Source organism: Spinacia oleracea, chromosome 5 (assembly GCF_020520425.1).
Source record: "Spinacia oleracea cultivar Varoflay chromosome 5, BTI_SOV_V1, whole genome shotgun sequence".
NCBI classification, from domain to species: Eukaryota; Viridiplantae; Streptophyta; class Magnoliopsida; order Caryophyllales; family Amaranthaceae; genus Spinacia; species Spinacia oleracea.
The window spans coordinates 54,169,106-54,187,221 of NC_079491.1; the positions used below are offsets into that span (position 1 = coordinate 54,169,106).

At 34.9% G+C, this 18,116-nt stretch overlaps 1 protein-coding gene across 1 annotated transcript; it reads left to right on the forward strand.

Annotated features, from left to right (window-relative positions):
• Positions 1–5,898: 5,898 nt before the first annotated feature.
• Positions 5,899–16,825, forward strand: LOC110793647 (SEC12-like protein 1). The gene is made up of 10 exons (XM_021998538.2): positions 5,899–6,419; positions 6,594–6,688; positions 12,548–12,680; positions 12,866–12,957; positions 14,139–14,238; positions 14,323–14,395; positions 14,492–14,621; positions 15,327–15,446; positions 16,121–16,191; positions 16,289–16,825. The coding sequence occupies exons 1-10, from the start codon at positions 6,252–6,254 to the stop codon at positions 16,474–16,476; spliced, it is 1,170 nt and encodes a 389-aa protein (XP_021854230.1). The 5' UTR covers positions 5,899–6,251; the 3' UTR covers positions 16,477–16,825.
• Positions 16,826–18,116: the final 1,291 nt, after the last annotated feature.

An 18,116-nucleotide genomic window follows, 5' to 3' on the forward strand; every position in this document is an offset into this window, starting at 1 on the left:
CATTTATCTCAAGAGAAGTAGAGTTACCAGCCCCCGACTAAGCAACCCCCCTTGGAGTTAACTCCCACCCCACCCCCCCCCCCCCATAAACACACTTGCATATTCACAATTGCAAGAGCTACAATCAAAACTAAGTTACATCAATAGCTAACAACTGGAATTAGTACAAGTACAGATCTGAGTCAACCCTAGATGAGATTTATCTTTGCACCAGCTGCTCGACCATAAACATCCCGCAGAGGAAAATCGCACAAACACGAAAAATACAAGCCATCCATTCCAGCACCTTAAGGATTACATGAGCAATAAATACACTTCAAATACATTGCTTCTAATCAAGGCCATAAACCATAATTTAAGCAACATTGTTACTCTATTTCTTAAACAAGCAACAATGTAACAAAATCCTTCAAAATCTAAATCAAGTCTCCATTCTAATCTTCAGGCCAACAACAATTATTAACATAAAGTTCCTTATATCCTACAGGAGGCACGACTCAAATGTCTTTGATGTACATCTCCTTAGAAGTTTGAGAAGTCTTTAAGGCAAACAACACATAATTAACTGCATTTGACCAACTGAATCAGCAACCTTAGTTTTATCTAAAGTCAACCACCAAAATTCTATTTTCTAACCTCCAAATTTAGTAAGTAGCCAATACACTGGATCATGAAATGTTAAATTTTGGGTAAAAATGAAAGGATTTATAGTACTTCAATTTTTCACACTTTACTCAAATCAAAGGGAAAAAAGATTTCAATATTTACGGCTATATACATGAAACATTCCAAAATCAAATCACTAAGACACTAACTCGCCGAAAATTCAAAAAGTTCGTCAAGTTTTCAACTAATTAGTCCAAAGAAATCAATAAAAGCCCTAGAATTCATCAAAAATAAAAAATTTAGGCAAACTGCTGCTATAAAACAGAATTAAGCACACTAACCGTGGAATTGATGGCAACAGTGGGGCAGCCGGGTTTTACCGGAGGACGGAAAGCGGTGAGCGGCGGTGTCGAGCGGCGGTGCAGAGGTGTTGCGGGTTTTCTTGCGAGCAGAGGTTGGAGTGGTTTTATGAGGGTTTTACCGGAGGTTGGGGGGCGACCGAAAAGTGGTGCAAGAGAGCGACAGTGCAGAGTGAGGAGCGGCGGTGCAGAGGTTTTCGGTTTTTCTTGCGAGCAGAGGTTGGAGTGCAGGGTTTCTAACTTTGACTTTTGGGAATTCATGTTCTGTCGCCTAACTCATACTACGTAAAATTTTAATTGCTTTGTTATTTTATTTTTTATTTTAAAAAAAATTGTTTGATTTGGTTTAATTAAGGTTTATTTTTTTATTGTAAAAATAGTTTTGTAAAAGAATATAAAACAGTTATCTTGAAAACAGTTTTATATTTTATTAAGTATTTTAATTTTTAAATTTTAATTTTTTTTTTATTATGGTAAATAATATAAGACGGTTAGGTGAGGTAACCATACTCTATTCTTTTTTCACACAACTGTTATGAGAGAAAGGCGTTCTCTATACTCCTAGACAATGCTTAACAAACTTAACCGTACTTTATTCAGCGTTTTCTACTCCCTATTTTCTAGTAGTGATTCTTATAATTGGATCTACTAGAAGAGAAAAAGATGGAGGAAATAGTTGATCACAAAGGAGGTTCGCCATTAACGGAACCGAATCGATGAATTTGCGCTCGTCTACATATCATCGCAAGAATTTTGATAGATCACGTCTCGGTTATTTGTTATATTTTAGGTTTATTTTTTATTTAAAATTGAAAATGTTTGTTGTTTTGGAGAAATTAACATTAGCATTTTGCCGAAATATTGTTTACGCTTTGCGAATTCGATCAATGACTTCGCGATTTTAAATAGTAACTATATGAGTTGCGTTATACAGTAACTGTATGATTTAAAGAGTTACTATGTGATTTTTAAGATTCTAAGCGATTTAAACTATAACTATATGATATATATTGACTATTACTATAACATTTGCTAATTGTATGTTATAATGATTTATCGACTATATTTGACTATAAATTTCATGATTATATGACTATAATCCAAAAGGTTTACGCTCTTCTACAAATCGATGCAAAAAATTCGAAAAATTATGTCTCGGGTCATTATTTTTATAGTATTTTAAGTTTATTTTTATTAATTTGAAATATACTATTTGTATTATTATGTTCTTTATATGTTCTTTTTTCTCTACTCTATATTATTAGTGATAAGAATTACTATATTATGATGACATTAACTATATGACTATAACAATAACTATGTCTGCAACTCTGCAAGTGTATGACTATCATTAATAGTAAGAGTTATTATATCATGTATAATAGTAACTATATGTTTTAAATAGTTACTATGTTCTTTTTTTATTATTTAAATTATAAATTATTGGAAAATTTGGTAATATTAATCCAACCTTTGACCGATTTTCTTTTATTAAGCCCACCTACGACATATTTTTTAATAATCCCACCTTTATTACCTAACAACTTTTATTGGGCCCAACAGGTCATAAAACTGTTGTAAGCGACATTATTTCTCTACATGGCAGTACTCTCTCTCGATATATTCAGTCATCATCATCAATTCATCACCATCTCGTTGACTTTTTCACCGATTACCGGCCACTTAGGCCCAATAAAAGTCGTCGGGTAGTAAAGGTGGGATTATTAAAAAATATGTCGTAGGTGGGATTAATAAAAGAAAATCGGCCAAAGGTTGGATTAATATTACCAAATTTTCCTAAATTATTAACATAGTTGATATATTATTTATTATTTTCAGGTTTGCTTTTGATAAATAATGTTTTGGTGGTACATTGTGTAAATTAATAAAAAAATCGATCTACATCACAACAGAAGGAAGTTGTTGAATAAATATGTTTTGGTGGCTTGCTATGATTATAACAATAACTATGTCTGCAACTCTGTGACTATATGACCACTCAATAATAGTAATACTGACTATATCATGTATAATAGTGACTATATGTTTGAAATAATTTCTATATACGTAGTATGTGTATTATTATATTTTTTGTATGTTCATTTTTCTACTCTTTATTTTTAGTAATAAGTGTCACTATATTATGAAGACATTAACTAAATGATTATAACAATAACTATGTCTGCAACTCTGTGACTATATGAACATCAATATTAGTAATAGTTACTATGTCATGTATAATAGTAACTATATATTTAAAATAGTTACTATGTGTATAATAAAACATGTTGGAATAATTGCTTTAAATAATCCAATATTTAGACGATTTTTCGTTAATAATACATCATATCGATTATTATCTAATAATCCAAACTTTGTACCATTATATGTATCGTGTAACCATTCATTGTAAAAAAAATCTTATTTTCTTTTCTTTCTTTTCGTTTTCTGGTTTTATTTTTGTTCATAATATTCATCATCTTGTTCCTCCACCAAACCCTCATATCTCCTCGGACTCCTCAACAACAACTCCACTAAACACTAGTACCACCGCTTCTACCCCCACCACCGATTGGCCACCTACACCGTAAACACCACAAACCCTCTCCTCCTCCACCGTCCCTTCTATCTCCTCCCTTACACAATCCCCATTTTCTTCATCCTCCAAATACACCATCAAAGGGTAATCACAGTAAACAAATATTACAACAACGACATTTCCCTCAAAAAATAAAAAATATTCCAACAACGACAATAACGGACGCAGCAGGAGTGGCGCGAAGAGAGGGAGAAATTCTTCCGCGATCGAATCTAGCGTTGGCGGTGTGAGGTAGCATAAAAAAAAAGTAGTCGTCGAGGTAGGAGAGAGAAAATGCAGCAATAAGAAACCACCTTGTCGACAAAAAAATTAAGTCTTTAGGCTCTGAATCAAATTTGTTTTATAGCTTGGATCAACAATTTTGTGATTTTGGCAGTGTTTCAAATGATAATTGATTGATTAATGGTTGTTCATTGAGCAGTTGAAAACAAATTACTTCCTTTTCTGAGTTAACCAATTCCAAAAGTTTTGACTTATGGATTTTATTATCCTCTTCTAGGCTTTGAAGCCATTGATGGAAACTTGAAATAGAAGAAGAGCTGGGATTTGGGAGGAAGGGTAGTATTTTTTTTTAGAAAAGGAAAATAATAAAATATATCGCATTGACTTGTTTTACCGATTACAAGTCATTTGGGTGCAATAAAAGTGGATAGGAATAACCGGAGTCTCTCTCTGGGGTCCTGGTAGGGGTATAAAGATTGGATTATTATTAATACTTGATAGGTTAGATTATTAACAGGAAATCGTCCATACGTTGGATCATTTAAAGTAATTTTTCCTATTATGTTCTTTATATGTTCTTTTTTCTACTCTATATTATTAGTAATATTTTTTACTATATTATGATGATAGTAACTATATGAGTATAACAATAACTATGTCTGCAACTTTGCAAGTGTATGACCATCACTAATAGTAAGAGTTACTATATATATAATAGTAACTATATGTTTTAGATAGTTACTATATACTTTTTTCATACTTAAATTATAAATTATTAACATAGTTGATGTACTATTTATTATTATCAGGTATGCTTTTGATACACAATGTTCTAGTGGTACATTGTGTAAATTAATAAAAGATTTTACACCACAACAGAAGGAAGTTGTTGAAGAAATTGATTTTTGGTGACTTGCTATGATATTATCTCTTCAATTGGCGAGAAATAATACAAATATAAATCCAGCGATTTATTGTAGCTTGAAAAATGCCATAGAACTCTCTCAATGTAATACTTTTATTTTCTTTGAATCCAACAATATGATTTGTACTTTTAACTTCTTTGGGATGAAAGTTTACCATCAGAAAAAAAATCCGTACTTAGAGCTGTACACCATTTGTCTTTAAGAGTATATAATCTCTTGAACCAATCATCAATTTTCCAGCTTAAAAGTAGTTCTTATAGAGTTCCAAATCTGCTCAAAATCATTTGGTGTTATGCACCCACTTAAACACTTGCAAAATGCGTTTTTGAAGTTTTTATCAGACTTCAATAAACCAAATCTACTGTTTGCATTTTTACTCAAGTGCCACAAGCATAACCTGTGTCGTGCAGAAGGAAAAACCTGAAAAACAAGAAACAATGATGAATATGCAGTTACTCTTTTACAGTTATAATTACTCTTCTAAATAATATAGTTACTCTTATCCTATTGAACATATTAATGAAGCATGTCAATAGTTACTAGTTCAAATATATATACGTTCTCCGTTCTTGATTATTAGTCCCTTTTAGAATCTCGACACTATTTACAATTGAAGGGAATCTTCTAATTTATTCCGGTACGTATTTCAAAATATATTCATGTGTTGTTTTGTTCGTCTCAATGTGTAGTTTATCAATATCAAATTTGTATATTTCTTTAACGTACGTATTTGGAGATATTCACATTTAAATATTGAGTTAAAACGGACTAAAAAGTGAAAAAGGGACTACTATTTAAGAATGAAGGGAGTAGTTACTTTTTGGTGTACCACCTGGTTCATCACTAGGGCTAATCCGGATTCGGGGCGAGTACTGAATGGTTACTTTAAACAACTCATAGTTTCTTTTTTTAATAAACGTTATAGGCAATAAATTTTTTACTCTTTTTTAATCTTTCACAATATAATTACTCTTTCTGATAATATAATTACTCTTTGGGCCGTTCATTTTTTCAAATCACGTGAGCAGTGGTAGTCCATGTCATTTTTAAATTATGTAAAAAATACCTAATTAGTATGTACCAGGTCAATACAAGTGGGGTTAGAAATTCCTCAAAAAAAAAAAAAAAAAAAAAGTGGGGTTAGAAATCTATAAAGGGAATCAATGAATCCGAATATCCACAGCACATTGTCAAACCCAGCCATGCAAATAAGCAATGCATCCTTTTAATCCATAATCAATTATTGATTCCGTTGACATTTGACTTACTCTTAATAAACCCACTTGCCATTATCATCTCCATTAGCTGTCGTTGAAGCTTAAAACTTTGCAACACTCACGTCCGTACTAGGAAGTAGGACCCACTTTCCCTCCTTTTTCCTCTACTACAAAAACCCTCGCAAATTCCTCTTTTTTTCCCCAATCCGCTAACTTGTTTCCAACACAAAATCGCTGAAATTTCAGATAATTTTGTAGCAGTAATTCAATTTCTAGGAAGTGGGTTTCTCTCTTTGTTCAATTTAAACAATTGGGTTGATCAATGGAGTTGCAAAACGTTGGAATTGTGAGTTGTGGGAAGTGGATCAAACGGCCGGATAAAGCTACTTTGGCGGTTTTGGGAAAATCTTACAATTCATCCAATGCTAAATCGAAGCTTGAGATTTTCTCTTTTGATTCCAAGACTTCTTCTCTTTCCTCGTCGCCAATTGTATGTAGTAAACCCCTTTTTTTTAAAAAAAAAAGTCAAAACTTTTAATTACGAAAAGGATGGGTCGGTTAACCTAGAATTATCTCATGCGGTTGTCCATGAAAATTATTAATTGTTTATTTTGATTTGATGTTGTTTATTATTTTCTCAATTTGAATTACGGTTGTTTTTCAGGCTGAACATGAATTTGAAGATGGAGAGCCTGTTAGCATTGCGGTGCACCCTGATGGGGATCAAATTATATGTGCTACTTCTTCTGGTGATTGCAAGTATTGTCTATAATCTATCCTTTTTTTTCATCCTTTGAATTTTGTTTATTCCTTTTTCAAAAAAAAAAAAAAAAAAGATTGCTATAATGGGTTTGTTCGATGCGATTAGGAAATTGATGGGGCAGGGGTTTGAACCCTGTATCAGTTTCGAACTGAGGAAGTCTATGTTAAATGTGGCTTGGGTCCAAAATGGACACAAGGGACTCTTATTGATACCCATTCATTTGGTATTGGTACCGAGACTAATGTAGTATTAGTATATACCAATACGAGTCATTTGCGTTATTGGTACCGACATATTCTGTGTTGGTACTAAAAATGGTTATATTGGGTGACTTGTGTCCAATTTGGTCACAAGTCATGCGACGTTTAGAAAACCTCGTTTAGTACTTGTCGATATTTTTGCTATAATTTGTTGGTTTCACGCAATTTGGGAAATTAATGGAGCAGGGTTTGATCCCTGAATCTGTTTTGAACTTGTCGATCTTTTCCCTGAACCGCTTTTATTCAATACTCGTAGGTATTTTAATTATAGAATTGTTTATGTCATTTGATATGCTATATTTGCTTGAGTATTGTTGAGGCTGAATTGATTAATCTTGGTTGACCATGAGCATGAGTCATTTGTTTTAATGTTTGAGCCGTTGCTTTTTGTTTTACGGGAGTAGAAGGGTGGGGGTTGTTCGGGTAGGGGAAGGAGGGGGAGGGTGTAGTCTAAATATATATGTTGTCGAAGAAATATTACTAATTTAGCTGGTATGTAAGATGGAGGGGGGAAATAGTTGACTATAATGAAAGGAGATTGAGGTAGGGAAGAAAGATTGGAATTAGAAGATGATTGAGAAGAACTTCTTGTTCGACAATTCCCGATAGTAACAAGACTGTATTAGCTGGTTTGATTGCATAAAGAGTTTGGCTGATTAGTAATAGGCTGTTGGTACTATTCAGACCTGTGTAGAGGATACTTATGCTCATGCTTATTGATGGTTGGAATTCTTGGGGTTTTGGAAACAAATGTGCCTTAGAATCTATGAAATGACCTGGCAAGGAAAAGTTTTGAAAATAGTCCAAGTGAAGTAGCTGTGAGAATGTAGGATGCAACCTTTTCCCTGCATAAATATTTTGTGAGACGTAAGAAGTTCATATGCTCAAGCCGTTTTTGACTAATCCTATTTTCCGTACTTTGCCAAGCGTGGCACAAGGCCTTTTTGACAGCCCCATTCTTTGAGAAGTGGTTACAAATACATGCAACTATGCAAATAACTTCAACTTTATCAACAATATTCAGCCTGCTGAACACTCTACTTTGCATTCTGCAACGAGCAGAAGAGCCTGATTCTTCTCCACTACCCTTGCTGATTTCCTGTCAAGGGAAAAAAAATTGATGATTAGATGTTCATCAACCACAACCCAGTCGTTGCCAGATTTGTTATGTCTAACTGCTAGTTAACTCTTCATTATAGTACCGGACGTAAGCACTGCACGTATAGTTGTTTGAATTGTCAAATTTCCTGTGCATGCCCATTTGGCTAAATTCTTAGATAGAGGAATTTTTGGTGATATAGACCTTATTGACAGACAGGTTAATTTAAGATTTTAAGTGAGCCCATACTATGTGTTCATTTGAAATTTATACTTATTGCTTGAGTTTCTTTCTCTGTCTCTCCCTAATGTGAAGAAGGGGAGAGAAAATTAAAAGCACATAAAGACCTGGGAGAACACTGAAAATGTCCATTGTTGACTGAAAATGGCTCGAACAAACATGTAGCGAATTTGGTGTTGCTTTGACATACGACTACTCTAGAATTGAAGTTAACATACAGTAGAAAGTGCGATTAGGATCATAAGAAACCATACAGGAGGTGAGGGGAGAAAAATGATCTCATTTTTCTCAATATTATTGGCAATAACTAGGGCTGAGCAAAACTATCTGAAAATCCGATTATCCGAAAATCCGATCCGTATTTGATCCGATTTTTTGGATATCCGATCCGAAATTAACTTTCGGATCAGATATCTGATCCGAAAAAACGGATATCAAATAGTAATTTGGATATTGAAATTAGCACTTTCAGATATCCGATATCCGAAATATTATCCGAAATAAGTTGTTTTGGGCATATAATTATTCCCAAAGCCCATTATTCCAACAGTCCAACACCCACGAACCATTTCCCTCACCTCCCTAGATATCATCCGCCCAACTTCATTCTACCTATCCAAAACCTAACCACCTTCTCCTCCATATTCATCATTTTATTCACCGAATTCCATTTCCTCCATTAACATTTTCCTATCATTTTGCTTGCAAGTGCCAAGCCGACAAGCCTTACCATTTTCCTATCATTTTGCTTGCAAGGTGCCAAGCAGGCAAGCACTAGCAGAGTAGCAGCAAGATAGGAAGATCTACATTTTTTTGTTATTTGTTATTGCTGACATCTTGTTATAATGAATAAAATTTTTGTGGGTTCATTTTGTTAAGGTTTTTAGTTGTATTAGCTTGCATATTTTCTCAAACATCGATTGTAATTTTTTGAGTTAATCGTCGGATTTATAAGGTAGTTGAATGTACGGCTAGCCAAAGAATTTTTCAACAGCTTTGTTGGATATCGGATATCCGACAATATCTGATCCGAAAATTTTCGGATATCGGGTATCGGATATCCAAAAATTTCGGATCAGATACGGATATCATTTTTTAGGTTTTTCGGATACAGATATCCGATCCGAAATGTGATTTCTCCGATCCGTGCTCAGCCCTAGCAATAACAGCAAATGATTGTTCCTGATAGTAGATAGAACAGATTCAAGACCTCTAAATCGGATAGCAGATCAGCCCTTGTCATGTTGACTACATACAACCATAATAGACTGATACATTGTGATGTTCGGTCTCAACCTGAGGTACTAAGTTCATAGAAGCAGGTTTCAAAAAACAAACAAAAATAAAGGTTCAAAGTAGTCTCACTTTTTTTTTTACTTTGGTTAATGTCTTGACTTATTTCATAGGTTGTTCTTGTTGTCATTTAGCACTTAATTGCCTTTCTCCAGTATTAGGGGAATAATAATGTAACCGATGGTTTCATCTTTATTATTCCTTCTGTGTCTGATAATTTCATGGTTGAATCAGCTTATAAAATATGTATGAAATGTAAATCAAATAATTGAAAGTAGGTAGAGAAAAGAAAAATAAAGGCAGAAGTCTTATTACAGAGTATAAGAGGGTTAATGTCTTGGACAGAGATTTGTGAAATTTATATTTAAACCATTTGACATTTACTTTGTAGGAGAAGTGTATTTTGTTTTGGAGATCCAAATATAGTAATATTAGGGTGGGGGGGGGAGGGGGGCAGATATCTATGGAGGTATTGGAAAATCAGTAGAGAGAAGAGAGAGTTTGGAAGAGGAGAGGTTTGTTTTACGGGAGTGATTATTACCCTAGGGGGGAGATGGGTAACAATTAACCCCCATTTTAGGGGAATAAGTTACCCCACTAACTAATCATCCCAAATCCAAACTTAAAAAACTCAGAATTATTACTGCTTTATCTTTTCCCCTGTCATTACTCAGGCGGGCTCTAAAAGAGAATAGAGGAAATATCTGAGTTTGATAATAAAAGACTATCAAGGTCTCAAGGATATACTTAGGATTAGTAAAGATGGAGTTATGTGTTTGGCAGATGTAACTATTCAAAGTAAATGAGAAGGAAGCTTCTAGATGTGGTATCTATATTTCAAATCATCAACAAATCATATCTCGTGTAAGTTTGAGACCTAAATTTTCTATTGGCCAATGCACTACATATTAAGTTTGATTAAGAAAAGAATTGGGACCTAAACTTTAACAAAGTTTAGGGTTAAGGATCCCAGATGGATGGAAAATATAACCCTGTTAATTTTTCCATTCATTGCATTAAAGAGTTAAGCTAATCATTGGGGACTTGCCTTTCGGCTCTCACATTTTTCTCCGTTTGGGACCCTTGGTTAAAAGTTTAGGTCCTTGAGTTAAAAATCCACATGACTTATGTATAACTGTTGGTGTGGCTTTCGGAGTTTGCCAAACAACCAATGAAAAGAAGGAACTTTAGATTATTAGCTAAATTAGTTCTTTAACTTTTTAAATTACTTCGATTTGATTGTTAGGCAATTAATTTTCAAATTTTTAAGCTTAAGATGTGTGTGGTTTTCTTTATTTTTCGAAATTAATTTTCAATCTGATTTTGTTTTGCTAAACGTGAATTTGAAATTTCCCTTATCCCTCCTCATGAGTAAGTCATCTTCCGCCTTCCTCTCTCTTGTCTCAATGTGTCAATCGAAGAAATTTCCAGAGGTTGTCTCCATCAATTGCTTTTCTTTGTTTTGTATTCCCCATATCAATCACCAAGCGCCACCCCACCTCCGCACATCTTACACCGCCAATTTTGCCCGGAAGCTGCCATTCAGTCACCACTCAATATACCTCCATCAATTCATATAGGTTGCAGCTCAATCAGAAATTCGATAAAATAGTTATGCACTTTGGTAGTATACATACATGATCATGCACAAGACGAGATTCTCCATTTCTCTGGCTATGTAAAGGCTTGCTTAATTTCCATTAACCTTAACAGAAATGGAACAAAAAGCAAAAAAACTTCCCCCTTATCTTGCATTTAATTGCTTTTCTGTATGAAAAAATTACGGAATGGTTAACGGTGGAACCTTGGCTTAAGTTGACCGGAATGGGAATGAGGTCCCAAAAGGTGAAAAAGAAGGTGTAGGTCCTCAAAAGTGAAAAATGTAAAAGGTCGTACCCCCAACCTTTAGCTTAACTTTTGAATTAAAAGAGAAATTAAAAATTAACAATTTCCATTTATAAAGATCTGTTGATAAAAAAGAACAAATCAGATTTAGTGACCATTTAATTTGGTAAATAAGGAATATGCAATTAGATGTGCATTCCTTTAATATATCTCGGTTTTTGCGCTTTAAGAGTTAATAATATGATGTGCATTACTTCTATCATTATATAAATAAGAATGAATGAATGCTGTACGACATCAAGCTAAATGTAGCTTTATTATATTTAGCACAAATGCACAATACATTTTAATGTGGGTGAGTGATATTTTCTCTACAACCTCTATGTCCACGTCTCTTGGGGCCATAACTAGGGGCTTTCTAAGTAGCAAAACTATTCACAACATCCCTTAATATTTTGTATTGAAAAGAAGATAAGCACATAATTTTCACCTTCAAGATGTTTACTCATATTATATTCTTTCAGTATGATGTACTGGAATACCAATTTAATTGCTATGTCCAGAAGAGCATACTGTAATATGTAATAACTCATTAAACCAGTACTCATAGTACAATTGCATCCCAAACATACTACTTATACATGTTCCCTATTCAGAAGATTTTATGTTTTGTTTTCAAGAACTTGATATTCCTCGGGTCCTCTAACCTTCCTCTTAAGACCTTACTCACCGTTGTCAATAGGCTAAATTTCTGAGAAAATATAATATTCTGGAGAACAAGGAATTTTGAGCCAGGTTCTATTCTTTTGGACTTCTGTTATGAACTTACTTACATAAGATGCCTATACCGTGATGCACCTCCCCCCCTTTACACACACATAAACACGTAAACTTCTATTGTGTCCATATGATGATATACCCCCTCCCTATCTATTTTTGTTTAAAATCTCCACCCAACCAATGGCTTAAAAAGCTGTTGTTTTTACTTCTGTCTTGTTGTATTGCATGCCCTTGAAACAGCTTCCATGTATGAGCACCTTAGAATGCAGTTCAGCTTATCTATTCCACTTTTGCCTTAATTTTGAAGAAGCATTTATATTTTTGTGTGCAAAATGCAGGTTATTTGAATTGTGTGTTGAAGAAAAATCTATGAAACTATTGCCTAGAGAAGCACCATCTCTACAAGGTGTTGGACTGCAAACTTGTATAGAGTTTAGCGTTGATGGATGCAAACTTGGTGTTGGTGGAGAGGTAAGACGTTTACAACTCTATGGACTCTGATTTGAAGAGTGAATGAAGAGGGGCAAGTTTACGTGCTATGGTGTTATTGATGCTTGTTGTCCTTCACTCGCGTTTTCCAAGAAAAATAATAAATATGCTGTTCTTTTTCTACTACTTAAATCTCACATTACCCAATTTAATCTTTTCTTATTCAGGATGGACATCTAAGAATCTTAGAGTGGCCTAGCTTGCGAATAATTCTTGATGAACCAAACGCTCAAAAGTCCTTTAAGGATATGGATTTCAGGTGACAATAAATCCCATTTTTTAGTATCCTTATTTGGTTCTTAATGCCTTCAGTAGTGATTATTACTTAATTGTGCACATAGATTAGATGGATTTATACTGTTGTTGGGTAAAGAAACCCTTTGGAAGGTTATTATTTTCCATCAAGGGGTTGGCGGCCTTGGCGGTTACAGTTACTTTGCTGTCACCTTTTATCTCCTCATTCTGATTTTTCCTTAATTCCTCTCTATCCTTTGTGCTTTATTTCCTAATCTGATTAATCATTGAAATGTATCTCAAGCATTGCAAACATGTCGATTGACATGGTTAAAAAAAATTCATGAAGATCTTTGAGCTGCTTTTATGGACACTTGGACAGATATTCATGGTAAAAGTTATAAATTGTAACGTTACATACATGGATACACGGGTACATCAAATATATTTGTTCCTTCTATACATTTATGCTCAAATGTATGTTCTTTCCTATGATATTAATTTGTAGTTTTTAGTTGTGGATATTAGTCCCGCAAAGCAGGTTCTTGTTATAACAAGGCAAAGACCCTGAGTATATTTAGGAATCCTGTCATCTCCTCCAAGTTTCACCCTAACCAAGATGACCTTACAGTTGTCACTTGCTAGGCTCTTAATGTTACTTATTGACTACTCACTTTTGCTGCAGTTGTATGAGCCCTTTTTTAAATTCTATATCAGTATGTATTGGATTCTGCTTGAGAAACTTATTGGAAAACAGGAAAAGTTGGCTTGATGATATGTAGATTGTGTAATAAGAGTAATACTTCGTATTCAGTTTCTATGATGTGACATATTTATCGATTTTTTTATATTTGGTCCATTTACGATGGAGCCAAAGATTCATTTGTTCTTTTGGCTGTGGGATGTAATGGACTAAATCAAAATGGCTCTTAAAACCTCTTCGCTTCCTTTCCATGAAGTAGAAGATGGTCGTCCCGTTGTCGTCCCGTTTGGGTCAATTGGAAACAACCTCTCTGCAATTGCAGGGGTAAGGTTGCGTACACCCGACCCCCCCTTACCCCGCTTCTTGCGGGAGCCTCTTTGAGGCAATGGGGTAATGATAATGATGATAATGATGATGAATCTGGCGTGGTTTTATCATTGGAGTCCCTCCTTATTGTTTTACTGAAACTGTCAAATATTAAACGTTGTACTGTTGCCTTTCAGCCTTGACTCTGAGTTCTTAGCCTCAACTTCTACTGAAGGTTCAGCCAGAGTTTGGAATGCAAATGATGGAGTAACTGTGGCAACCTTGAAACGAAATCCGGTAGACTGCTGGATTCGGTCTTAATTATTCTTATGTGCTTACTTTTAGTAACTTGTGTTGATGATATGTGAGTTTCTTGTGCAGAATGAAAAGATTGAATTATGTTGCTTCTCAAAGGATGGAACTAAACCTTTTCTGTTTACCACTGTTCAAAGAGGTAAATAAGCTTCTTGGTGAAGCTGAGTTTTTAGCTTCTTTGGGTAAAAAAATCTGAAATTATTTGGAGTTGTTATTAAAGCTAGTCTTTGTCCAGCTGCAGCGAAGGCTAAACCGATTACTGTTGTATGGGACATGAGTACTTGGGATAGGATTGGGCATAAGGTACTACTTGCGAAGCCTGCTTCGGTAATAACCACCAGCCAAGATGGGAAATATCTTGCCTTGTAAGGACCTTAACCCTTCAATATGTTCTCGCATACATCTAAGTTCACACCACACGGAACTTCTGTGCGCTTTTTCCGTGTTTTCATTTATTGGTTCAAGACTTCAACTACCATCTGGTGGATTTTACTCTTACTAGCTCGAAAGGTTTTCAAAATTGACATAGTGTCATTGCTCTTAGTCTGTTTGTTATAGCCTATTTCCATGTAGCTTTGTGTTTAAACCTGTATATGATGATTTTATGTGCTCATACTTCTTTCAGAGTGATATTATTTAGGAGGGAGATGCTATTGATGTTTTCTTTTCGATTTCGTTTACTGGTCATAAAGGAAGTGTGCTTCAAATCAGTTGTATTCCTGGTTAATACTGAGTAGAATACTAGAATATATGAAGTATGTTACTCTGACTCTTCATTTACCTCAAGTACCCTTGTCGGGTCCTTGATACTCGGACATGGATATGGCTTGTCCACTGAACTTTTTTGGTCTAAAATCATGAACTTTCTTCATAATTTAGCCGAGTCGAACACTTGGTTAGACATGTATCTGTGTCCAAGTAACATAGTTTAGTGAGCTGAGTCAAAGCAAAAGATATTGATCAGAAGAGTAATTTCCGTGGCAGTATTGTCTTATACTGATTTGTTGGCATGCTTGTTGGGGGTTTAACTGATGATTATCCTTCAAACACTAAGTTCTCTTTTTTGACAGGGGAAGTAAAGATGGTGATGTATGTGTAATTGAAGTGAAAACAATGAGGATCAATCACTGGAGTAAAAGGCTGCACCCGGGTACATCCATTGCAGCTCTAGAGTTTTGTCCTAGTGAAAGGTAACTTAATGTTCAATGGCCAAATATGATCCTGTTGTAGTCGCTGATGAGTGATGACTGGTAGTATGATAATTTATTGTCAACTTTTTTGTTAGTCATCAAGTATTTTATCTTAGTAGCTGATGAAAAACGGAAAAAGGGTAACCTAGGCATCAAATAAAAAAGAATTGAGTTTGGAGTTATTTTGGGACATATAATGTGGTAAATTGCTGTGAATGGGTACAGGGATTAATTCGAGTAAATCTAAAGGGCTACTTTGAATTTCAAAGTTTACCCTTTTGGATTCCCTACAAAAGAATTTTAGGCATTTCTATGATCCTTTTTCAAATCCAATTTGTTATGAATGCTAGTGGTTAATGCTTTTTCTTATTTAAAATGCCTGCTCACAAACTTGTACTGTTACCCATTAAAGATAATTGAAGGATTTTGGAAATTGCAACATGATATATTGACCTGTCTAATATCTTGGAATTTGAAATTCTTGGACTAGAATCTGTCATTCCCATTTATAGTTGTAAATACATGGTCGGAAGTTGTTGCTTCAAAACGACCTTGTTCAAAATTAGCTGTTTCTGTTCAGTGGAGTAGAATATTCAATATTGTATTGATCTAAATCTTAGCTGCTTTGCATTTGGGATGGTAGTTAAAATGTTTTACTCGCATTGCAATGCCAGGATTGTACTTACAACTACCAAAGAATGGGGCGCCAAGGTGACGCAGCTAACTGTTCCTGTAGATTGGAAAGGTCTTCTTTTCTTTCTAGTTAATTAATTACCAGCTTTTCCATCAATGGCGTGTTAAAGAAACGAAGCTAAACAATCAAGTGTTTGTTTTTTTTGCAGATTGGCAGATCTATTCAATCCTAGGACTTATGCTCTTGGTTTCTGCAATAGCCTTCTACATCTTCTATGTGATGTCTGATTCATTTTGGCAGGTTCCTACCGCACATCAGCCTTCTACAGCACACATAGATTCTTTTCTAGGAGATTCACTTTCATCTGAGGATCCATTTGGCCCACTTGATTTGTGATTCTTTATTCGACTTTCATAGACTCATCCAAGGTGCAACGAGATTGTACAAACTTTTTGTTTTCAGCCTATATTGTGTAATACTTTGCAGTTTCACTGATTGAGACAAGGTAGCACAGTTGGGATATTTCAGTCTTACAGTTTATTTTTCTCTATCCTTTTCATTTTCCCACTCTTCCATGGACTCCAATGTATTGTTCCCTGAATATTAAAGAATACGTACCTGTTACTTTTCTAGTTTTTTTTTAATATGTATCCATTTTTAGGGGTGGTAGTGTAGGATGCATATTAAAAAAAATACATGTTTATTGCCCTGCAAATTTTTATTTAATACAAAGTATAATTTGGTACTTTGCGGATGTGCTTGAATGCTGTTTTCATACGCCATACAGAGTACAATTTTATAGATCAACTCATGGGCGATTTTCTAGGTACAACTTGCATGTCTTTTGTTTGCAGTTGTAGTGTCTAGTTTTTTGTAAGCCTCTCCCTCTGCTTGCAACCGCCTTGTGCAAATTATTCATGAATTTTATAATCTTTCTAGTCAATTAGTGAATTTTCATAAGTCAACCTCAATTTCTCTAAGACAATCCCTCATTGAAAACGAGACTCGATTGCCAGTATTTTTAATATGATAAAATCCATGTCGCTTGGGAAATACCTTAGAGCGAATTTCTCAGGCTATACGCCAAATAAAATGGTTTATACCTTGATCATGCATAAAAATGAACAACGCATTAATTCATGGCAAGCAAATTTCTCCTCTAAAGCAGGTAGGGCTACTCTCATACAAAGCAATTTAGAAGCTCTACCCGCTTATATATGTTCGCCTTTTCTTTTAGGATAAAAAAAATGGCTACACACTCGGATTCCATTCACCAAATCCTTTTGGAATCAAGACTTGACACGTAATTTTATTCCACTAATTGCGTGGGATAAAATTTGTCAACCTGAAACTTATGGAGGCTTAGGTTTACGCAAATGGTTGGAGGAAGCTTAATGGCGATTTTAGGAGAGAGAAATTGATCGTGGTCGACGACTGGGCCGAGGAGAGTGTTAAATAATGCCTTGAATCGGTCAACGCCCCAGCACGGGGAAGCACTTTACGGTATCTGTTATTCTGGACTAGGGTTATCTGTTTTGGGCCTATTTTCTAGGCTTTTCCGCATCTGTCTAGTGAGTACTATATAAACTCTCTAGGTCATAACCTAGTTGGATTCTGTAATCTGTACTCCTCAAGATCAATAAAACTTTCTTCCCCTCTGCCTGTGGACGTAGCTAACACATTGTTAGTGAACCACGTTAAATTATCTGCGTTCTTTATGACGTTATTTATTCTTTATTTGCATCTGTTATAACAAACTGGTATCAGAGCCGGATCTATTCCAGGGTTTGAAATTTCGTTGAGAAAGATGTCTGGTATTAACGTGAAGATCGAGAAATTTACCGGGAGTAATAGTTTCAGTTTATGGCGAATCAAGATGCGAGCCTTGTTGAAACAACAAGGGTTGTGGGCGCCGCTTGATAGGAAGTCGGCGGATTAAATCACCAATGAGATGGTCATTCTGGAGGAGAAGGCACACTCGACGATTTTGTTGTGTCTTGCTGACGATATCATCACCGAGGTCGCGGAGGAGGAAA